The following is a 24,831-nucleotide window of genomic DNA, read 5'->3' as shown; positions in this document are numbered from 1 at the left end:
AAAAAAAGAAGACATGATAGAGACCGGATTCTGTTCAGAGAACTTCTATTCCACCGTGAACCTGAAAGGGGTTGTCTGAATAGAAAAGATCTGCCTTTTTTCCCCCAGAAACAGCACCACCCTGGTCTATGGGCCGGTCTGAAATTGCACCTCAGCTCCACAGACTTGGAGACATTTCTGGGGTATTTTGAGAAAACCTCTTTAAAAGCCTGTTGCTGTAGAGGCATGATGGGAGTTGTAGTATCACAACAGCTAGAAACCACTGCTTAAATGTATGAGACCATTACCGCGGCTGCCGTGGACATAGACCATTATAATCTGTAGTAACATGTTGTTGAACATTTTGGCCTGCAGATGTCTGTTGTATTGCAGCATATACGTAGTATTGCCAAAACAGTGATTGAAGAGAGGACAAAACATTTGCAATTTAACAATTCTCTATATGATTATATTGGGTACTATCCAAGACAAAGTTATTTTTGCAGAAAAAAAAAAAATAAAAAAAAAAATCAACTTTTTACATTTCCTCAATCCGCTCATATGCAAAGTACAGTCCACAGCAAATCAGGTCAAATAATATGCAGTCACCCACAAAGTGACTACGCTATTGCTTCCGGAAAAACGACGGCGTCCGGTGCACAACAGACACAAACGGAAACCATGGGCACCGGATCAGTCAATGGTGATGGAAACAGAAACTTCTGGTTCCATCAGTGTCAGTTTGTGTCTGGTCAGGGTCCCGTTCTGACGGAAACCTCTGAAGGAATGTCCGAACGGGACCCCAACGCAGATGTGAACGAAGCCTTAAATAGTCAAAGAACATACTGTGTATATAAAAAAGGATTTGCTGCCACCTGCTGGTGTATTTGCATATATGTTCCACATATACTGGGACTTCTAAAACAATATTAGGCATTTAGATTAACTGTTTGATCACAACTGTAGAAAGAAGTATGCAAAAAAAAAACTAAATAAGTCACTGTATTGACTGATGCAGCGAAAGAGCCTGATATTTACAACTGCCAATAGGACACAATGGCAAGACACAAATTAGTACTAGAGATCAAACAGAATGAATTGATCTTAGCATGGCATTGTACACAGTTGTGCAAACAGGAAAAAAGAACTAGAAAGAATTAGATAAATTAGAAAAAGTAAGATAAATAAAAGTAAAGCTACGTTATCTGAGAGTCAAAAAGCGGTACAAATAATATATACCTCAACAGCAACGCTGAAATCAATGACAGAGACACTTGTGTTCCGGTGCCAGCAGACATGGACTGTTGTGTTTCCTCGGTGAGGCGATTGTCTTTCTAGAGAGGAGCGAGAAGCACTTAAATCGTCTTCAGACTCCTGGTCCGCAGGCCCCTCATCTGGAGATTCTGGAAGACACAAAGTAACAAACATCACGGAAAACCCTTCAGGAATAATTTAGTATATAAACCAGATAAAGGGGTTGTGACACCACGACAACCCCATCCGTATGCCCTATTATGATATATGGACGTCATAGAGGGGGTTTTTAACTTGGAACACCCAACTATGCGAAGAAACGGAGGCAGAATATTTAAAAGCGCTGCCTGCTTTGCCCGACCTGGCGTATCCATGAATTATGTGGACGGCCATTCATTTGAATGGCCGGCAGGTAATGCTACATTTCAAATGTTTGCTGACCATTGATTCCCCCGGCATCAATTGATCGCTGCGGCGGCTTTATTTTAAAAAGTTGTTGTATTCAAACCTACGTAAAACGTTCAATAACTTTAAGTACACTGCTCGACACCACTGATCCGGGGTTTCATGATGTTTTCATCTCCATTTATGTCTATAGGTAAATTCTGCTGGTTTTCGGTCACCAAAGAGCAGTGCACTGTGGGAGCTCAGGTGACTGTTACACAAAAACAGACTATGTTCACACCTGGCATCTATTCTGTGATGGAGCAGATATAGGATACAAATGAATGCAACATCACTAAACCAGTTGTTATCTCATCGGTGGCCATCCCATTTATTTTTTACTTATTATTTATTTGTTTAGTCTTTTTTTACATTGAAATCAATGGAACTACATATGGTTAGAAAAAAATATTGTCAAGTGTGAGATCTATCGTTACATTACAGCAATTTATGTATTTTTTTTAACAAAACAGAATCCATATAAGTTTATTGGGGCGCGCGCTCTCATTCTCTCTTCAGCTTCCGGCAGACAAGAATGACAAGACTCGCGAGAGAGATCACACAGCACAAGCCACTCGGACACTGTCCATAGCCGATTGGACAGTGTCGGAGCGATAAGTATCACGTACCCCTGCTATTTACAATCAAATAAACGCCCCATTGACCATTCAGGGGGTTATTTACATATCGGGCGCCAAATATAACGGCACTGATATCTAAATAATGGAGGAGACTAGAAACATGGTTTAAAGTGACAAGGTTTATGCAGCAGCATCTATTACATGGTGCCCTCAGCTGCACATGAATGGGCCAGTGAAAGGTTCTCTTTTTATTTAGAGATTTAAAAAGGTAATATGTTGTGGAAAGAGGACTAAAGCTGGCCATACATTTTATGGTTCATAAACCATAACATTGGTTTTGTCATAGGACACACACACACACACACACACACACACACACACACGCACGCACGCACACACGTTCATCATATCAAGGAATGTGTTTTACAACAAATCAATTAGTGAAGGTCATTTACAGTGAAGGAAATAAGTATTTGATCCCTTGCTGATTTTGTAAGTTTGCCCACTGTCAAAGACATGAACAGTCTAGAATTTTTAGGCTAGGTTAATTTTACCAGTGAGAGATAATTATATAAAAAAAAAACAGAAAATCACATAGTCAAAATTATATATATTTATTTGCATTATGCACAGAGAAATAAGTATTTGATCCCCTACCAACCATTAAGAGTTCAGCCTCCTCCAGACAAGTTACACGCTCCAAATCAACTTGGTGCCTGCATTAAAGACAGCTTTCTTAAATGGTCACCTGTATAAAAGACTCCTGTCCATAGACTCAATTAATCAGTCTGACTCTAACCTCTACAACATGGGTAAGACCAAAGAGCTTTCTAAGGATGTCAGGGACAAGATCATAGACCTCCACAAGGCTGGAATGGGCTACAAAACCATAAGTAAGACGCTGGGTGAGAAGGAGACAACTGTTGGTGCAATAGTAAGAAAATGGAAGACATACAAAATGACTGTCAATCGACATCGATCTGGGGCTCCATGCAAAATCTCACCTCGTGGGGTATCCTTGATCCTGATGAAGGTGAGAGCTCAGCCGAAAACTACACGGGGGGAATTTGTTAATGATCTCAAGGCAGCTGGGACCACAGTCACCAAGAAAACCATTGGTAACACATTACGCCGTAATGGATTAAAATCCTGCAGTGCCCGCAAGGTCCCCCTGCTCAAGAAGGCACATGTACAGGCCCGTGTGAAGTTTGCAAATGAACATCTGGATGATTCTGAGAGTGATTGGGAGAAGGTGTTGTGGTTAGATGAGACTAAAATTGAGCTCTTTGGCATTAACTCAACTCGCCGTGTTTGGAGGAAGAGAAATGCTGCCTATGACCCAAAGAACACCGTCCCCACTGTCAAGCATGGAGGTGGAAACATTATGTTTTGGGGGTGTTTCTCTGCTAAGGGCACAGGACTACTTCACCGCATCAATGGGAGAATAGATGGAGCCATGTACCGTCAAATCCTGAGTGACAACCTCCTTCCCTCCACCAGGACATTAAAAATGGCTCGTGGCTGGGTCTTCCAGCACGACAATGACCCGAAACATACAGCCAAGGCAACAAAGGAGTGGCTCAAAAAGAAGCACATTAAGGACATGGAGTGGCCTAGCCAGACCTTAATCCCATCGAAAACTTATGGAGGGAGCTGAAGATCCGAGTTGCCAAGCGACAGCCTCGAAATCTTAATGATTTACAGATGATCTGCAAAGAGGAGTGGGCCAAAATTCCATCTAACATGTGTGCAAACCTCATCATCAACTACAAAAAACGTCTGACTGCTGTGCTTGCCAACAAGGGTTTTGCCACCAAGTATTAAGTCTTGTTTGCCAAAGGGATCAAATACTTATTTCTCTGTGCACAATACAAATAAATATATATAATTTTGAAAATGTGATTTTCTGTTTATTTTTTTTATATAATCTATCTCTCACTGGTAAAATTAACCTAGCCTAAAAATTCTAGACTGTTCATGTCTTTGACAGTGGGCAAACTTACAAAATCAGCAAGGGATCAAATACTTATTTCCTTCACTGTAGCAAATGCAATATTCATATAAAATGTGATATAAACCAGAGATGGGTATATCAAACCGCATCAACAATTCTCATTATGACAGGTGGCACCAAGGAGTAAAGGCTAGCATGGTGAATAACAAGAGCTCCAAGAGCAAATAAAGAATCAAAAGAAACTTGTAATATACAACAGAGGTATATTAACTAGTGCGAGGGCAAGGCTCTTCTAGGCAATATCCATGAAGTTAGTTGGAATCAGGGATGGTCCCTTCATTGGTCAACACCTGGAAAAGTAAGAAGGATCTCTAAAGGTGGTCCAAGGGAGCCAAAGGTGGGAGAATTGCTAAGACCTGTCCTGCTCGGAAGCAACAAAGTCCTCAAGACGGTAAAGCCATTACCCGAGTAGGCTGGGTCGTGGACCTCCAGAGTCTCTGAATGACCAGCCATGTGGCCATAATAAAGTGCTGAAGCAGACCCCTCCTAGCGGAGGTAATGAAACCTGGTATTAGTGATGGAAGAGCTATTTACATGCAGCTCTGAAGAGGCTGAGCACAGCAAGTTGAATAGTTGAAATACATCGTTCCATAATTGAAAAACTGCCTGGCATTCCCACCATATATGTGTGATGTTACCAATGGCAAACTAGACCTGCCAGCATTTGGAAGGAACAATGGGTTACAAATGGTGTAGGAGGGACGGAATCTTATACCACTTAGACAAGGCTTTAAAATTAGTTTCTTGTTATTCAAGATAAACAGATTTTATCGGTTAGAAAAGACTCGGTCCCACTCCTGGGTGGATTTTTTTTTTCCCTAGATCCCTTTCCCATGCAGAGTAATACTAGACATCATTAGTCACTGTCTCCCACCAGCAATCCATAGACCAAAGAAATAACATGGGGGGAATTACTGAACACAAAGATTCAAATGGAGTTAGGTCCTACTGAGGCCAAGGGACCTATAGAAACTCTGTAATTGTCTAAAGGCATACCAGGTAGATTCTCCAGTTTGACCCCACCACCACAAAAGCTAGGATAAGGGCTTAAAGGAAGGGTGTCGCGAAAAAAATAATTTGTTAGATCAATTTGCTTTAGTGTTTTATTTTTTTTTTAAAAATATTTATTTGTGTGTTTGTGTTTTACTTTTTTTTTTCTTTCTTTTACTTCTCTATGGGGGCTGCCATTTTTTTTTCATCTCTGTATGTGTCGATTAACGACACATACAGAGATGGAATACGGCACATACATCCCCATAGAGAATGCAAACGGGAGCCGTTCGCATTCACTATGGTGTACGCCGTCTGTGTGGAAGGTCTTCGGCCGAGCGACATCCGGCGCCATTTTCTTGTGGACCGGAAGCCGCGGTCGGACAGTAAGATGACTACTTCTGGTCGCGGCTTCCGGACATGTGATTAGAAGCACTAGGAGTGGACGGACCGGAGGCAGCGGCGGTGGCTGGAGCAGGTAAGTTACGTCTGTGTATGTTCGTGTTTTAGTGTGTGTTTACTACTGTATGTAATCCTACTTCACTGTGTATTCGCTCAAAAAATGGCGACACACAGTGTAGGAGGTTTGAACATTCAATCCCCTCCTTTCTCCTGGCACTAGCCAGGATAAAGGAGGGGGGATTCTGTGAGATCACTAGAGCGAGTGTGTTTACTCCAAATTTGCAGCATAAAGCAATGTGGCTGCTTTACCACATGCCAATGCTGCAATTTTGGGAATTGCTCCCTCTAGTGACCAGCACAGGGAAATGTTATAAATTAGAATCCAATTTATAATATTTCCTGACTTGTGAAAAAATTTAAAAAATTATAACAATGTCTAATTATTTATACACTAACGGTTTAACTAAAAAAAAAAATTTCTAGCGACACATTCCCTTTAAGTACTTTATCTGAAATTATATGTCTGTCTAATTTGTGGTTTCCCATCCCTGCGGAGGTCTAGAAAAAGAGCTGTCACCAGACAGGCTGGAAACTGGAGATTACCAAATAATGGGGTAGAGGGACTTGGTGTGGATGATATGCTTAGATTCCAAGTTAGCATCCCAAATATCCATCAGGTTCCCAAAGGGTGGGGTGACGGGAAGGGTCTGCGCCGCACACTAGAAGGAATCCAGAGCTTGGACACCAAAGGAGTTTGTTTTTTTTGAGAAATAATGAATGTATTTATTAAGTCGATCCAGAGTTTAGAGGATGAATCATGCCGGATGTCTAGAAGACATGCCAGCACAGAATCATTATGGTACAAAGAAAAGTCTGGAAGTCCCGCACCACCACGAGCCTCGGGCCGGGAGAGAAGTGAAGAGAATGCACAAGACGGGGACAAGAATTCTTCTAGAGAAATCTGGTAAACATAGTCTTAAGCTTAGACATAAACCAATTAGATATTTTATATGGCAGTGCCTGAAAGAGCCCTGAGAGCAACACTACTGAAAGCCTTGAGCATAAGGGGCAGAACGAGAGGCTGCAGACCTTGTAAAAGCAACATGTTTTAATTGTAGCCACCATGACATACCTTTTAGATAGCGGTCACCTTTGGCAGCAGCCTAACTCTAGTTTCTCTCCACGATTATTCATTATAAAAAGTCATTCAAACACCGTTCGATGCTCCGTAGAGACCAAGTGGTGCCCCACACAGTACAAAGGAGGAGGGATGGCAGTGCCAGCACTTACACCCTTGCACTTTGGATTTCCACATTAAACTTAAAAAATAGCCATATCTTAGTAAATCAGATATTTGGGCAGCAGCCAATGTCTTCGTAACTGTTTGTTTTACTTAAAAAAACATTGACATTTTTATGTTTTGTGTTCTGGTGGTCATGTCGTCAATTTTGCAGTTTACGTGGAAATCCCCATTAAGGGGGAATTCACACTCTGCAGATTTTCTGCACTGCAAATCCACATTTAAAAGCCACATCCACATGTAGCAGATACAATCCATGCGGATTTACAGGCATGCTTCAGATTTTCTAATCCGCAGCAAGTCTATTCTGTCGTGTATTTGTCACTGATTTTTTACTGCAGATTTCACACTTTGCAATGCATATAGCGAAATCCGCTCCAAAATACAATCCGCATTTGCTTCTGAAATCTGCAACAAAAAAGTTCTACAGAATGTGGACAGCCTCATGCTGCTGGTAGGTAGAGGGTAGAAGACAGAACTAGCAGGGAAATCTTTTTGATGGAGTGTGTTCTTTAATATCATTATTAGGTGGGACTACTCGGTTTACTTACTGCCATCAGGAGGGCTGCTGGCCATTAGCTCAGGGACCGGACCACCACTTTTTTCTGCTAGACCAATAGCCATCTGAATATCTTCACTCCATTTTTCAATTTCAGGCTGTGAACTGGAAGGGGGAGCATCCAACCAAGATTACTAATTAGTCATTAACAATCATCAGAAAACAAATTGATAAATAACTGATGATACTAACAAAGTCCAGCTTTTCTATTGAACATTCAATCCTACATGATAGAGACTACGATGTTCTTATACTCTGAATTGCACAAAAACGATATACCTTGCTGCAACAACTATAGCTTGGTTCTGACTTCTCAAAGTAATGCAGTGCGGCACCCCCCACTCATCATCACTTTCTTCTACCTGTAGACAAAAAAGAAAAAATACATTCAAGCTTTGATGTCCAGAAAAGTGTCACATGAAGGCGCGGAGGCGTGTAAAAAAATAAAATAAACACTGATTTATAGAGAAACTTTAGAGAAGATGGATTTCTGCTCAGCAGCTTAAACGGAGCAGATTTGGAAACGGTTTGTTAGTGAATCGCGGCTACAGCCATTTTCTACAAATGGAAATGAAGTAAAAAAAATGGGTTAATATTGTAAACACAACTAGGTGTAGCCTTACCAGTGCTGTAAACATAAGAGGGCTCCTTACCGTCATGTTGAACAGGGGTAGCTGGCCATGGATTTTGAACTGATTCGATGACGTCAGTCCCCTGCTTGTGTACAACAACGCATCATTAAACTGAAAGAAAATAGAATATATCATATATATATATATATATATATATTTTTTTTTTTTTTAATTAATCAAATTTTACAAACATCTCATTTTAATAGAACAACAGAGTACATGCAAGAACGTAAGCGGTAAAATATCATTTAGCATTTGACGTCACAAATCTGCACCATTTAGGCTACGTTCACGGTACATTTTTTGACCTACGTTTGATGTATATGCTGGGAAAAACGCTCCACTTTTGCGGTAAACATAAGCTGTGACGGATGCCTATTAGCGGCATCTTTGACCCATAGGCTATAATGGTATCCGTTAAAAGGATGCCTCATGACCTTTTTCATGACACATCGGTAAAAATGGATACCATTACAAACTATGGCTGATGAATGCCACTGTTGAGCATCCGTTTAACGCATCCATCACCTATAGGCTATAATGGTATCCATTTACCAGATATGTAATGAGCTTCTCATGACTTCTCTTACACGGATGCCTGTGATGGATGCCACACAGTAGCATCCGTCACTAATAAACTACCATTTTAAAAGAAAAAAGAAAAAGTATAAGTTTAAAATCTACCTTTTTCTAATGTACTTGGTGGAATAGTGTAGGCTACTACACTATTCCGTACCTTTCTTTTTATGGTATTCTGACGTATACCGGTCCAAGAGAGGTCAAAATTACACTTTTGGCCTCTGTCTAATAATGGAGCCCTATGAAAACGTTTAGTGTGTACGTCGAAAGCTTTACCAATGTACATGCTACATGTAAACAAAAACATGATGTGAACAGAGCCTTAGTGGCACTAATGATTTCAGTTCATTAGCAAGTTTGTAGCACTGCTTTTTAAAGGATCGAAACAAATATTACACATAAAAATGACTATACCAAGAGCAACTATTGGCTGCCTGCGATGTAGAACATCCCTCCGTGCTTTAAATGTAATATATGTGACTCCATTAAAATGATCATCCCTTTTTTTTTTTACAACACAAACTTACCAGAAAGAACATACGTTGCTGTAAGCCTTTCCCAGATAACTTGCTTAAACTTCCAAGCCTGATAAATTCCTAAATTAAAAAAAATATATATATAGTTGGAGAATGATAAACTCGCATATACATAGCAGCAATCTCCAATCTGGATTTATTAATATGTCCACTAATGACTTGGCCTATTGCAGCGAAAATATGCCAAAAATAGTACAATACTGGGACAACCATTATTGTGTAAATAGCATTACTAAAATAGATCTATGAATATACTACTCATTAAACAATATGCACACACCATTGCTTATATACCACCTATATATATATATATATATATATATATATATATATATATAGTGGCACATTGGTGGTTGCTCACAGGAAAAGAGAACAAAAACAAAAAAAACAAACTGAAAAGTATGAATTTTGAGTTAACATTGGAAGAATTCAAACAAGTCATTGTTCACACTGTACGGTATGTCTGAATCCTGCTTTATGTGACAGTTTTATAGCGTATTGTTCACTCCCTTGTAATGTAACACATGCATACAACACAATATCTACAGATCGGAGTCCACCACTCACCCTTCCAGGGATCACCAGGTTGTCAATGCCTGTCACATCCTTCTTGAGTTCCTGTAGTTTCTGAAAGTTTTCCATCTTTATCATCGTCCCGTGAAGCTGAGCTAACATTTCAGAGATCTCCGCAAGTGCCGCTGTTGGAAAGAAATTGTGATGACCCAAGAATGTTCTTTGTGATATAGGTTGTAAAACAAATTATACACACCGCAGTAACTGCTATATTTCATCAAGCCAAAGAGATTCCTCTGCAGTCTCGAGTATAATGATATAAATATAGTATCCTACGCATTCTGCTTTTTTATCTGGTCAGTATGGACCCAACATGACCATTTTAAATTGCGGATTGTTGCCATAGTAACTGAAATTTTATCTAAACAGGCCCAAAATTCTGTGATTTTATGATACATTTTTGTAGTGGTTGGAGTTCCAATTTTTGCATCAGACTATTGTATAGTAGTAATCAAAAGTAAAGCATACCCTATAAGAGATGGCAAATACAATAACTCTAATGTTGTGATGAAAAAGAGCCCATTCATTGTTAAGAGCAGACCACTTGAACAGAAGATTGACGTTATCGATCATTAAGTTACTATATGGCAGAGTGGATACGGCCCACATTACATCTATTGTGTCCCAGACTCCTTATGAAGCCAGTTTAGCTGACAACAATCTGGGCGAACTGAGGGTGCCTCCGAAAGTTTCCATCAAGTATCAAGGAATGTCCATGCGAGATTGCGGAGGTCTTAAAGGGAAGGTTTCATGTTTTGTTTTTTTTATCATATTGCTTTTAATATGATATTAACATAAATTTTATTTATTTGTGATCTCATGTTCTACTTTTTACTTTGTTCTTACTTTTACTTCTCCATGGGGGCTGCCATTTTTTTTCATCTCTGTATCTGTCGATTAACGACACATACAGATGGAATAAGGCACAAACAACCCCATAGAGAATGCGAACGGGAGCCGTTCCATTCTCTGAAGCGTACGCTGTCTGTGTTGGAACGGCGCATGCGCCGCTCCCACACAGACCAAAACGAAGCTCGTTCGCAGAGCGAAATCCGGCGCCATATTCACGTGGACCGGAAGCCGCTGCCGGACAGTAAGATAACAACTTCCGGCCGCGGCTTCCAGCCATATGTTCAAGGAAGCGAAGGCGCAAGGAATAGGAGCGGAGGCGGCGGCAGAAGGTAATTTATGTTCGTGTTATACTGTCTGCTGAGCCCTGTATCTAATCCTCCTACACCAGGGGTCTCAAACTCAGCCGGGTAAGTGGGCCGCATATAGAAAAAATGGGAAGTTGACGGGCCGCATTACTTTCAAATTTGATAGAATACAAAATTATTGTTAATCAATTAGTTATTTGAACTACTATAACACTATATTACTAGAATAATAATACTACATTACTATAATAATAGCGCTAGGTCTAAAATTTGAGATATTTCTCCACGTGCTTATTTCAACAATCCAGCTTTCCAGTTTAAGTGTCGCCAAATGCAGTCCGGCGACTCAGTTAGCACACATGTCAAGATTGGGCAGCCCCTTTTTAGATAGTGCCGCAGTGCCCTCTGTGGATGCTGCCGCAGTGCCCTCTGTGGATAATGCAACACACCCCTAGATAAGGCCACAGTGCCCTCTGTAGATAAGGCCACAGTGCTCTCTGTAGATAAGGCCACAGTGCCCTCTGTAGATAAGGCCAAAGTGCCCTCTGTAGATAAGGCCACAGTGCCCTCTGTAGATAAGGCCACAGTGCCCTCTGTAGATAAGGCCACAGTGCCCTCTGTAGATAAGGCCACAGTGCCCTCTGTAGATAAGGCCACAGTGCCCTCTGTAGATAAGGCCACAGTGCCCTCTGTAGATAAGGCCACAGTGCCCTCTGTAGATAAGGCCACAGTGCCCTCTGTAGATAAGGCCACAGTGCCCTCTGTAGATAATGCAACACACCCCTAGATAATGCCAGTGTCCTCTTCAGATACTGTCACACACCCACTTGTAGATAACGCCACAGTGCCCTCTGTAGAGGCTGCCACAGTGCCCTCTGTAGAGGCTGCCACAGTGCCCTCTGTAGAGGCTGCCACAGTGCCCTCTGTAGAGGCTGCCACAGTGCCCTCTGTAGAGGCTGCCACAGTGCCCTCTGTAGAGGCTGCCACAGTGCCCTCTGTAGAGGCTGCCACAGTGCCCTCTCTAGAGGCTGCCACAGTGCCCTCTCTAGAGGCTGCCAAAGTGCCCTCTCTAGAGGCTGCCAAAGTGCCCTCTCTAGAGGCTGCCAAAGTGCCCTCTCTAGAGGCTGCCCCAGTGCCCTCTGTAGAGGCTGCCCCAGTGCCCTCTGTAGAGGCTGCCCCAGTGCCCTCTGTAGAGGCTGCCCCAGTGCCCTCTGTAGAGGCTGCCCCAGTGCCCTCTGTAGAGGCTGCCCCAGTGCCCTCTGTAGAGGCTGCCCCAGTGCCCTCTGTAGAGGCTGCCCCAGTGCCCTCTGTAGAGGCTGCCCCAGTGCCCTCTGTAGAGGCTGCCCCAGTGCCCTCTGTAGAGGCTGCCCCAGTGCCCTCTGTAGAGGCTGCCCCAGTGCCCTCTGTAGAGGCTGCCCCAGTGATGTCAGGGGCTTGCCCAGAGCTGGAGTCCCAGGCAGAGCGCTAGTAGGCTCCTCCTGGGACTCCAGCTGTGCTCCTGACATCACTGGGACTCCTGCTCTGGAGAAGCCCCTGACATCATTGTCGATGTATGGACAGCGATGTCAGAGGCTTCCCCAGAGTCCCGGAGCAGAGCCGATAATAGCCCTCTGCCCGGGACTCCGCTCTGGGGAAGACCCTGACACACTGTCCATATATGGGCAGATATGTCAGGGAATTCCGCAGCGTCCCGGAGCAGAGCCTATACTAGCGCTCTGCCCGGGACTCCGCTATGGGGAAGACCCTGACACACTGTCCACATATGGGCAGCGATGTCAGGGAATTCCACAGAGTCCCGGAGCAGAGCCTGTACTAGTGCTCTGCCCGGGACTCCGGTTCTGGGGAAGCCCCAGACATCGCTGTTCATATGTGGACAGCAATGTCAGGGAATTCCACAGAGTCCAGGAGCAGAGCCGACACCAGTGCTCTGCTCGGGACTCTGGCTCTGGGGAAGCCCCTGACACACTGTCCATATATGGGCAGCGATGTCAGGGAATTCCACAGAGTCCCGGAGCAGAGCCGACACCAGCGCTCTGCTCGGGACTCCGGCTCTGGGGAAGCCCCAGACATCGCTGTTCATATGTGGACAGCGATGTCAGGGAATTCCACAGAGTCCAGGAGCAGAGCCGACTCCAGCGCTCTGCTCCGCTCTGGGCAAGACCCTGACACACTGTCCATATATGGGCAGCGATGTCAGGGAATTCCACAGAGTCCCGGAGCAGAGCCGACACCAGCGCTCTGCTCGGGACTCCGGCTCTGGGGAAGCCCCAGACATCGCTGTTCATATGTGGACAGCGATGTCAGGGAATTCCAGAGTCTCGGAGCAGAGCCGATACTAGCGGCTCTGTGTCCCGCGGGCCGCAGATGACAGCCCCAGGGGCCGCATGCGGCCCGCGGGCTTGAGACCGCTGTCCTACACTGTGCAGTCGCTCAGAAAATGGCGGCACACAGCGTAGGAGGTTTGAAGATTCAAACCCCTCCTTCTCCTGGCAGTAGCCAGAACAAGGGAGGGGGTGTGAGGACACTAGAGAGCGTGTGTCCACCCCAAATTTGCAGCATAAATCAATGAGGTTGCTTTACCACATTGACCATGCTGCAATTTTGGGAACTGCTCCCTCTAGTGGCCAGCACATGGAAATGTTATAAATTAGAATCTAATTTATAATATTTTCTGACTTGTGAAAAAAATAAAAAAATTAAAACAATTTTTTTTTTCTAGCGACACATTCCCTTTAACTACTAGCACTTGCTTTGTCACACACGTTAGTTTATAAGTCTTATTGGCATTTAGTGGAAGCGAGAATACATTGACAACGGGGTCTAAGTCAATATCAATGTACAATACATTGAACTGTCTGTATTCTTCAAATACATTAGCTGAAAGTGGATACAAAGTTACATACATTTTCTGGTCCAGAGAAATTATTGTATTGTGACTAAACTGAAAATATGACCTACACGGCTATCAGAATTGTAAAATGGTATGTTGAATAGGGTTTGGGACTTATATTTTGAGCTATGCTTTCATATCTAATGGAACACTCTGAAAATAACCTATAGCACATAGAGAACTTAACGGTGCATCTCACCTCGTGTGTCCCGGAAATCCACATTATTTGGAGAGTAATGCTTGCAAAGCCTCTCCATGATCTGTTTGTAGTGCATGAGTCTGTGCAAAGGCCGGAGAAGGAACATATTCAGAGGAAGATAGCAAACCTTCTCTTGCTCAAAGTCTCTACAAATAACATCTAGCTTCCGTGAGTTTTTAATGGCCTTCTCAAGTTCCATCAGTGCTTCATAGTGTTTCTGAAGGTTACTTGTGAATTGCTGGGGAGAAACAAAAAGTTAAATGCATTAAAAGTACTGTAAACCTGTAAAAATCTACATCCTGCTACAAAGTTTAAAGCCGACTCCAAATGTTAGGTAGCATGAAATAATGGTTGTCCGATAGATCTTTTGGCTAACAATAAATGTTGAAAATCGATGCAGTATTTTGTGGGTTTTTTTGCCAAAAACAGAAGTAGATCCAAAAGGAAGAAAAGGTATTAAGAAAAGTCTTCTGCATCTCCTTTCTTTTGTGTCCACTCCTACGTTTGGCTAAAAAAGGCTAAGCCAAAATTTGCATCAAAATGGTTTGAGATCCTGGCCTTGAAGGGGTTGTCTAGTTTAGAAAACCCATTATCCTATACTCTATTAGGGAATTCTGGGTTAATAGAGGGGTGTCCTCTGTTCAGGAGCCTCCTCTTTTGGCCAGGGTGGAGAGCAGGTACAAAGAGCGTCTCTTGCTCTCGAGGACCTGTACGGTCCTGCAATTCACAGACAATTCATGAATATGAATGGGCCTTGTGTAATGCTTAATTTCTCCTGTGGTGGTGCAGCAGGGAAATTGAACGCTTACCACCAGCCCACAGATCAGAGCTGATCGTGGTACACTTTGTGATCAACTTATTGTCAAGGAACCTTTTTATCAAGTAGGGATTGCTTATAGTAGAGAACCCCTTCAAGTAACAGAATTGTTACAGCCAATCAGAATGAGCATTTCATTTTTATTGAGGAGTATTAGACAAGCAGGAACCAGACAGGAATAATCCACCCTATCCAAAAAATGTCATCTGAAAAATGGGTGGGGTGGGGGTCTGACAGCCCCTGAACATGTTGTTGAATCTTGCTATACAATATCTTGTGTCTATAGGTTCCTTAATCCATCAATAAAGGAGCAGTTTCCTCACGCATCAGAGATTATTATGATAGTAATATTTGGAGCCGCTTTAGACAAAGTAAACATAGACTGCGTGTTCTTTTGCAAAATTGTAGCTTGTAGACCCAGTCTTAAAAAGACCACTTCAATTTCATTAAAATTGTTTTATTCTTTACTCTCAAGTCTCACTCTCTGGGCGGCCTACACGCAGCGTTTTTATTGTGGCAAAAAAAAAGTTGCGGCCAGATGTAAGCTTGAAGTCAATGGGGAAATAAAAAACGCACTACAAACATGTCGTTTTCTTAGGTGATTTTTTGCTATTTTGTGTTGCATTTTTTCAAATATTGCAGCAAGGCTGGCTTTGGTGTTTTTCTCCCATAGACCTTCATAAATGTTTTGCCTCTTCAAAAAAACACATGATGTCTTGCTTTTTTTTTTTTTTTTTTAGCATTCTTGATGGCGTTATTTAAAAAAATAAAAAAAAATTAATGTGTTGAAAAAAAGAGGAATCTTTTTATCATACAATCTTTGTACCACGATTTGCAATGTAAGAAAGTCCACCTAAATAAGACGGTACTAAAATAGACAATTTTTGAAAAAAAACCTCATGTACAACTTTCCTAAAATAAAAAAAATAGTATTTTATATTTATTTTTTTGGCCCAAAAAATGCTGCACAAATCTAGTGTGTGAAGGCAGCTTCATTGACTAATTTAAATTACAATGTGCCCTTCACGGGGTTTCCCCACTACAGCTACTTACGGTTTATCGCTAGGATATGTCATAATTTGCTCATCAGGGTCTATTCTTCAAGACCCCCAACTACTCACAAGAACTAACAGGGCACAGCGCTAGTAAAGTACTGCAGCATCTTCAATATGTTTCTCTGCAGTTTCATTGGTGCTGCATTCTCTTGTATGGGCTGTGTTGCCGTTTTCTGCACAGCACCTAGTCGGGAACAGGTCGTGGCCCGTGCACCTTTGATCTGTAGGGCTTCCACATGTTAACCCTTACTGTTCAGCAAATCTTGGCACATCCTAGCAATATTCCAAAACTTGCTATAATAGGTAAATTCTGAATTACATTTGCTATCAGAAAAGATTTAGGTGATGGTATTTCCACAGTACCTTCATACCCTGAATGTTCTTCAGCATAACATCCCCAATTTTCTGATTTTCACTTTTCATATGTGAATTGGACCTGCCCTCCCTGTCAAAACACAAATCGGATAAAATAAAATATGGTAAAAATTAAAGAAATATACCCTTCTCCCTGTTTTTCTTTTTTACTCCCTTGCTTGATATGTTCCGTGTTTGAAAAAGCAAATAAAGAAAGAATTGACAAAAAAAATAAAATTAAAGAAATATGAATAAACCGTGAAATTCCTAAAATGAATTTTAGAAGCATGTGCTTCCCTTAGACAGATTGTTTACGGATATATTAAACTCAAAGTAAACCAATAATAATAGGCTTCTTACAGAACGGATTGTATATTCTGTGGAAAGGTATATGATAATGTAACACAACAAGAAGTGTTGTCATGAAGACAAAACATAACATCGGTCCTACTCCTGTAAATTTACTGCAAGTCCACTTTAAATGGTTACTTTTCCTTAGAGGTAATCATCACACACAGTGTATCAGTTTATGACAAGGATGATAACAGCACTTAGGCCTCTAGCACACGGCCGTGCTCGTAATCTGCTGGCGACATGGAACATGTTCTATCTTTTGCGATGCAGTTCTACGACACAGACACCTATCCTTAGCGATACAGAAAGGTGTCCGCGGCCAATAGAACCGAACAGGTCCGTAATTGCGGATCGTATTACGGTCAGCAATTCCGATTTTTTTTTACGGTCGTGTGCATGGGGCCTTACTCGTCCTCGCTCTCGGTAAGGCCTCAGGCTCACGGCCCACAATTGCGTGCACAGCCGGCCGCATTTCCGGGCTGTGCTCCCATACAACGTATCGGAGCACGGCCTGTAAAAAACGAAAGGTAGTACATGCTCCATAATTCCACAGTACTACGGCACGGACACCTATCCATAGTGATACGGAAAGGTGTCCGCGGCCAATAGAACCGGTCCGAAATTACGGAGATTTTTTTACAGTCGTGTGCATGTGGCGCAAGAGATTTGGCTGTGTAATTACCCGTAACAGATTAAACTAGTACCTAAGTAATAATTATTTGCACGTATAAGCTTATATTCAAAGAATGGCCGTGGTTAGAACTATAAACAGAATTTGCTAAAGTCACTATGTAGAATTTGCTAACATAACAATGCTAAAGTCATTCAATCTAAAAATATACTATTTGTATCAATTCCTCGCAATGTAAGATTTCGGCTTGCAGTCATTCAATAGGAACAGTACAGTTATCAGAGCTATGTCTAGTAGCGATACAGAAAGCATATTGGTAAGTGTAGAACTGGTTGTTGTTTTTTTTTTTTACTACAATGAATAACCTTTTTTGCTGAAAACGTAACGTGTTTAAAAAAAAAAGTTGTCCTGATCATGGCTCAATGTGTTGTCATAATTTTAAAATGAAGAAACATTTTCTATTTGACAATGAAGTGAATGTAATTTTCTTCCTTATAATTTTTCAAGACACCAAGCAGTGAAAGCTTGAAAGATTAATGAACAAAACAAACACATCTTACCAAAGTGCAAGTCTTTGATCAACTTCCTTTATGAAACTGGAGTGGAATTTATGTAAGGGGTCAAAGTTGGAGAAAATGAGGTTCTTCAGCTGCTCCGGCATGGAGTCATCTTTGTTTGCTGCATTCTGAAACCACTGAAAGGAAAAATCATTACATGATGGGATTCTATGCCATAATGGAGTCCTAGAAGCTTAGAAATGTCTTTAGAACCCTTTTCATCATCATTTTAGTTATTTTTTTAAATGAGACTTTAACACGCATGGTAAAGTTCAGTATATAGTGAGATTACGATTAAGGCCCCATACAAACGGCCGTAATTCTGATCCGCAATTACAGACCCATTCATTTCTACTGCCCAGGTACACCTTCCCGTAGAAAACATCTGCAAAATATAGGACATATCCTATTTTTTTTATTTTACAGACCATACTTTATATATACTTTAGCATGGCCCGCAAATTTGGGTGACTGTCCGCAGCTGGCCGTAGACAGAATCCCAGACCGGCATTACGGCTACGGCCATGTGCAAGGGGCCTAAAAGTGATCAATCATTACTGCAGGTGTTAAATAAAAGGATATTTGGTGAAATGGTGACTCTACATATACGCTACTGAGGGTATGTATGAATGTATGCAGGGCAGCCATCAGGGCTCTGCTGTGCAGGACCTGTGAAAATGTGCCAAATATAGGCCTTACACTCCCGTCAACTATTGTATACTATTCGCTTCTCTGTTTACAAGGGTCCTACTAAGGCCCCATGCACACGACCGTAGTTTTCATCCATAATTACAGATGAAATTGCAGACCCATTAATTTCTATTGGCCACGGACACATTTTCGTATGTTTACGGATGTGTGTCTGGGCCGTAGAAATGATCGGTAAAATATCGAACTTGTCCTATTCTTGTCTGCAATTGCGGCACGGACTCGCCCATAGAAGTCCATAGGCGCTTCCGCAATTGTGGACGGCCAAGGATGTGGATCTGTAGCCATCGGATCCATATTTGCGGACAGTAAAAACCCTTACGGTCGTGTGCATGAGGCCTTAATTGTGGGGTACAAGATGGAGGATGGAAGAAGAGTGAACAAGTCCTAGGGGCCCTGACCATTTGACTGTCTGTAGTTTACATATTCAAAATGGCAGCCCATTCTGTATGCATCAAGTCTGTCTGTCTGTCTATCTGAACAGTTCAGACAAATTAATGTTAAAAACATAACAGATAGTTTTGCTACATTAGAAGTTTGTGCATATAAATAACTGTCCCGACTCTTGTGCTTGTTGATCTAAAGAACTGGTATACCAGAAGGCAAAAGTAGAACGTACCACAGTAATAACTTCAAGGTCCTTAAGGTAGGTGCATTCTGTAGCGGAAACCTCTTTTGAAATGTAGTAGGCTTTGTCTGTGGGAAATCTCTGCAGAGAAAGTGTTAAATAACAATGTAAGCAAAACACTACAAACATTGGATTAGTGTGTGGGTATCAGTCATCGGGTATCAGTCATCGCTCTACACATCTATGATGAAAAGTGTACCTTTTTACGACTGTCTTCCTCATCATCAGTTCTGATGCAGATAGATTCATTCAACAATGGGCTTATTAATGGAGAAGAAGGCTTTCCATCGGGACTTAAGTTTGGTGAGAGCGTAGAGTTGAGGCCAGTCGTTCCTCCTTGAGAGTTAATAGATAGTTCCGAAAGGTGTGGACTCCCTGTTAAAGAACCTGCAAGGAGAAAAAGACAAACATTTAGTGCACCATTTTCTTCCAAACTCAAGGATATCCATGTCTTACAACGAGACTAAGATACAAGCACACTGGTAGAAATGTACTGAGCTGTGATATACTGGAGAACCGATGACCGGTCCAGTGACTAGAATTCTCAGTTAAATATGAATTAGGGCTCAAATAATTTATAAATTCCAACTATTTCTCAAAATAAAAACCATCCACAATTGAATCTAATGTATAGTAATGAAATGCTAAATTCTTTCTTGGCTAGAAAGCTCCACAAAATTACCAAAGCACAGTATTTTTTTTCCAGTATGCATCTAGAACTATCCTATGTTACATTTACCAGTTTGCAAAAAGTGTAGAAGCTACTTGTGTGTTTTCATAGGTAATCCAATGGCTTTTTAGTACCATTCCATTAAATGGAACAAACTATAGAATAGTAATGGGGCAGTAAGGCAACTACTGAATACACATTGGCTACAAACAATCTAAACAGAACAGGCTTTCTATCATACACAACTTCATAGCATTCAACACAAAGTGACAGGTGCTGAGCAAACTACATTACCAGACTACACATAACAGATGTTGTATACCTTTTGCCGTCATTCCATTCATGCTCCATTGAATGCTTGTGACAGAAATCCTAGCAAAGCTAGTCTACACTCAGTGAAGAAAAATGGGCAGATGAAAAGCAATGGCAGTAAACAAATGGCACATCATGTCTTTGGATCAGTGAAATGGAAACCATGAGTGCACGTAGAGAACCAGAAATACTAATGCCTGGAAGACGCATTATAGAAGTTTAATAACTGGGTGATTTGTGATAAGGCTTTGGGTAAAATAGATCTTAAAAAAATATGTAGATTTATATATATTTATATATATATATATATATATATTCAGCACTTGGACACAAATACAAAAATGTATCGAATACTCATGATTGGATTGTAATAGTCATTTCCAAAAGGAAAAGACCAAATAGGGTTCTGCTAACACTACTTCTTATTGTTGCTTTTCAGATTTACTTAGACAGTGAACCCTCTCCAAAAGACCACCTCTTTGAGAAAGACCATCCCCTTATCCAGACCAGATTTCCAGTGACAGACTTTTTCCCCCTTCACGAGAGCCAAACGGCTATATACGTTCCAAGTGCCGATGCCCCATGCAGTTCTCACATATATAAATGTTGGAACGGGGTTTAATGTGTGCAGTGCTGCTCCAGTGTGAGAAGAACTGCATTTTGCGGTCTGCCAACTCTCTCCACAAGTGCTGGCATTCCTCCCCCTTAGTTTGAACAAACAACCATGTGTTTGATCACAGTTAGGGGGCTTAGAAGAACAGCACTGCACACACTGACGCAGTGCTGCACTTTTCTGTCTCGAGGCACTCTCCCAAATGGAGTCTCGGGCCAGAGCATAGCAAGCGCTCTGGCAGAGGACAGTCTTGGTAAAGCCATTGACGTCACTGTCCATATATGGATAGTGATGTTAGGGGTTTTAAGATGCTGGAATACACTCCCCCTTATAGATAGCCCCACAATCCCCCTGTAGATAACACACCACTCCCCCTGTAGATAGCGCCAACCCTTCCCCTGTTTATAGCGCCACCGAAGCTCCCTCTAGGAGCGGAATCCCCGGCCAGATCGTTACCGTCACTGTGACCAGAGACTCTGCTTCTAAAGGGAGCCCCTGACATCACTGTCCATATATGGACAGTGACTTCAGGGGCTCCTCCGGGAGTGGAATCCCTGGCCATAATGACGGCAACACTCTGGCTGCTGACTCCGCTCCTAGAGGGAGCTTCAGTGGCGCTATCTACATGGCCACTGTGGCACTATCTACAGGGGACACTGGTGCTGCTGCCTACAGGGGACACTGGTGCTGCTGCCTACAGGGGACACTGGTGCTGCTGCCTACAGGGGACACTGGTGCTGCTGCCTACAGGGGACACTGGTGCTGCTGCCTACAGGGGACACTGGTGCTGCTGCCTACATGGGACACTGGTGCTGCTATCTACATGGGACACTGGTGCTGCTATCTACATGGGACACTGGTGCTTCTATCTACAAGGGACACTGGTGCTGCTATCTACAGGGGACACAGGTGCTGCTATCTACAGGGGACACTGGGACTAAACATACCTCAAACTCCCTAATATGAACGAGAGCAAATGTGTCTGATGGTTCAGGGTTTTCAATGAATCACCATAAAAATCTGGTTGAGCGTGAACAGCAAGCTTGTCCTGGGAGTGAGGTCATGTGTAATTTGTCCTGAGGCACTAAGATGATCCCATGTGACAAAATGTTATATTATGTCCAAAGCTGCATGCATTAAACTGCTAAATCTAATGTGTTTAAAGTAACTGTCCAGGATTAGATAAACATGACTGCTATCTTCCAAAAAGAATGGTACATTAGTCTATATGGTGTGTGCGGTATTGCAGCTCAGCCAAAATGCCCTCACTGCAACCACAGCAGCCGGTTAACATTGTAAAGTGTTTAGAGATGATCATTGTTGGATAAAGTTTTTGTCAAGTGCCCAATAAAGTCTATGGTTTTCTTAGTATGCAAGCAACTTTACCCAAAACTGAAAGGCTGGAATAACTCTTAATCGCCCTCTCAACCCAACAGAATACTCACCTGAGGCCCAGTTTTGAGGATTTGAGGGGGAAAAAATGGGTTGTGCAAGAGCATCTCACAGGTTTTCCCCTACCACAAAAGCTTCAAGTAGCAAAAGTTCAATTTAAAAGAACGGGTGGGGGTAGTTAACTCCTTAATGACCGGGCATGTTTGTACCTTAATGACCAAGCCAGATTTGTCAAATCTGGTATGTCTGACTTTATCAGCGAATAACTGTGTGAAAGTTTTGAATATCCAAGTAATTCTGACATTGTTTTTTCGTCACATGTTGTACTTTATTTTAGTGGTAAAAGTAGACTGATACGATTTGCGGAAATTAATTAAAAAATAGAGAAATTGAAGAAATTTTGTAAAAATTATCATTTTTCCCTATTTTTAACTGCAATATGTCACATATGTACACACATACTGCACAATTTTTTTAATTAAATCTATATTTCCATCTCTTTACTCTATTTTGGCAGCACTTTTGGAAAAAAAATTTTTTTTTTGAGCAATTTGGAAGACTTACAAATTTAGTAATCATTTTATACATTTTGAAGTACATTTTGTTTTCCTGCACCAAGCCAGGTTTTCAGAGGCTCATAGGTGTCAGAATGGTGGAAACCCCCACAAGTGACACCATTTTGAAAACTACACCCCTTAAGGTATTTATTAAGGGGTGTTGTAAGTATTTTGACCCCACAGTTTTTTTGTAAGAATTCATGCAAAGCAGGCGTAAAAAAATATAATTTCACTTTTTTCATAAAAGTATCACTTTGAAGACCGATTTCTGTGTAAAGCGACCATGAGAATGAAGAAACACACCCCAAAATATATCACCCTGTTTCTCCTGTTTTCAAAAATGCCCCCATTGTGACCCTAATGCGCTGCCTGGACACACTACAGGGCCCGAAAGGGAGGGAGCACCCGGAGGCTTTCAGGACTCATATTTTGCTTGAAAATGTTTTAGGCCCCACTGTACATTTTGAGAGGCTTTGAGCTGCCAGAACGATAGAAACTCCCCATAAACGACCCCATTTAGAAAACTAGACCCCATAAGGTATTTATTTAGGGGTATAGTAAGTATTTTGACCCCACAGTTCTTTGCTAAATTTAATGCATATCAGGTGAAAAAAAAAACATTTCACTTTTTTCATAAAAGTATTTGTTTGAAGACCGATTTCTTTGTAAAGCGAACATGAAAATGAAGAAACACACCCCAAAATCTATCACCCTCTTTCTCCTGTTTTCAAAAATACCCACATAGTGGCCCTAATGCGTTGTTTGGACACACGGCAGGGCCCCAAAGGAAGGGAGCACCCGGAGGCTTTCAGGACTCATATTTTGCTTGAAAATGTTTTAGGCCCCACTGTACATTTGGAGAGGCTTTGAGCTGCCAGAATGATAGAAACTCCCCATAAACGACCCCATTTCTAAAACTAGACCCCTTAAGGTATTTATCTAGGGGTATAGTTAGCATTTTGACCATACAGGTTTTTCGCTAAATATATTGGAATTAGTCTGTAAAAATTAAAATGTACTTTTTTTCTGAAGCAACATATAAATTTTTATTATTTACAAGGAATAACGAAGAAAATGCACCCCAACATTTGTAAAGCAATGTCTCCCGATTACGACAATACCCCATATGTGGTAATAAACTGCTGTTTGGACCCACAGCAGGGCTCAGAAGGGAAGGAGCGCCATTTGGATTTATGATTTTGCTGGAATGGTTTTCGGTGCCATGTCGCATTTGCAATGCACTGGAGGGACCAAAACAGTGGAAACCCACCAAAAGTGACCCCATTTTGGAATAACCTTCAAGGAATTTTTCTAGGGGTATAGTGAGCATTTACACCCCACGGGTCTTTTGCAGAGTTTATTAGAATTAGGGAGCGAAAATTAATATAAAATTTTTTTCCACTAAAATGTTGCATTTTCTCATTTTCACAAGGGTTAAAGAAGGAAAAAAAACAACCATTTTTTATAAAGCAATTTCTCCCGAGTACGGAAATACCCCACATGTGGTCATACGTTTTTTCATTAGAAATGAATTAACCCTTTCAGGACTGATCCATTTTTTGCTTTCTTAGTTTAGATTTTCACTCCCTGCTTTCCAAGAGCCATAACTTTTTTATTTTTCCATCAATAGAGCGGTGTGAGGGCTTATTTCTTGCGGGAGGAGCTGCAGTTTTTATTGGTACCATTTTTTGGTACATAAAAAGAGATTCAAAAGTTGTATTACATTTTTTTTTTTTAGAGCGAAGGTGACAAAAAAAAATAAAATGCGATTTTGGCGGTTTCAATTATTACATTTTTTTAAGGTGTGCACTGTGCAAATTAAATAATGGTATATTGTAATAGTTCGGACTTTTACGCACGTAGCGATACCAATTTTGTTCATTTTTTTACATTACTTTAGAAGAAAAATGCGAAAAGGTGTTTTGTTTTTTTAACTTTAAAAAAAAAAATTCTCACTACTAATAACTATAATTCTTCTACACATTTTATTAATCAATCCCCTCAGGGGACTTGATCCAGTGATCATTGGATCACTGGTACAATACACTGCAATACTAATGTATTGCAGTATATTGTTATTCTTACAGGCTTCTG

At 41.5% G+C, this 24,831-nt stretch overlaps 1 protein-coding gene across 5 annotated transcripts in view; it reads right to left on the bottom strand.

Annotated features, from left to right (window-relative positions):
* The window catches only part of FARP1 (FERM, ARH/RhoGEF and pleckstrin domain protein 1), a 247,209-nt gene that overhangs the window by 4,568 nt on the left and 217,810 nt on the right, over positions 1-24,831 (bottom strand). For 4 of the 5 annotated variants that reach the window (XM_075852409.1, XM_075852410.1, XM_075852412.1 and 1 more), the window contains exons 14-24: positions 19,393-19,580; positions 19,185-19,274; positions 17,861-17,994; positions 16,325-16,406; positions 14,090-14,327; positions 9,838-9,968; positions 9,262-9,330; positions 8,177-8,266; positions 7,803-7,885; positions 7,516-7,628; positions 1,219-1,382 (exon numbers count right to left, since the gene is read on the bottom strand). In XM_075852409.1, coding sequence (XP_075708524.1) covers positions 1,219-1,382; positions 7,516-7,628; positions 7,803-7,885; positions 8,177-8,266; positions 9,262-9,330; positions 9,838-9,968; positions 14,090-14,327; positions 16,325-16,406; positions 17,861-17,994; positions 19,185-19,274; positions 19,393-19,580 — 1,382 coding nt within the window. The remainder of the gene's footprint in view (positions 1-1,218; positions 1,383-7,515; positions 7,629-7,802; positions 7,886-8,176; positions 8,267-9,261; positions 9,331-9,837; positions 9,969-14,089; positions 14,328-16,324; positions 16,407-17,860; positions 17,995-19,184; positions 19,275-19,392; positions 19,581-24,831) is intronic. The other variant, XM_075852411.1, reaches the window with a different exon arrangement.

The sequence above is a fragment of the Rhinoderma darwinii genome, chromosome 2 (assembly GCF_050947455.1).
Source record: "Rhinoderma darwinii isolate aRhiDar2 chromosome 2, aRhiDar2.hap1, whole genome shotgun sequence".
Lineage (NCBI taxonomy): Eukaryota > Metazoa > Chordata > Amphibia > Anura > Rhinodermatidae > Rhinoderma > Rhinoderma darwinii.
This window is presented reverse-complemented; position numbering and strand designations above follow the sequence as displayed.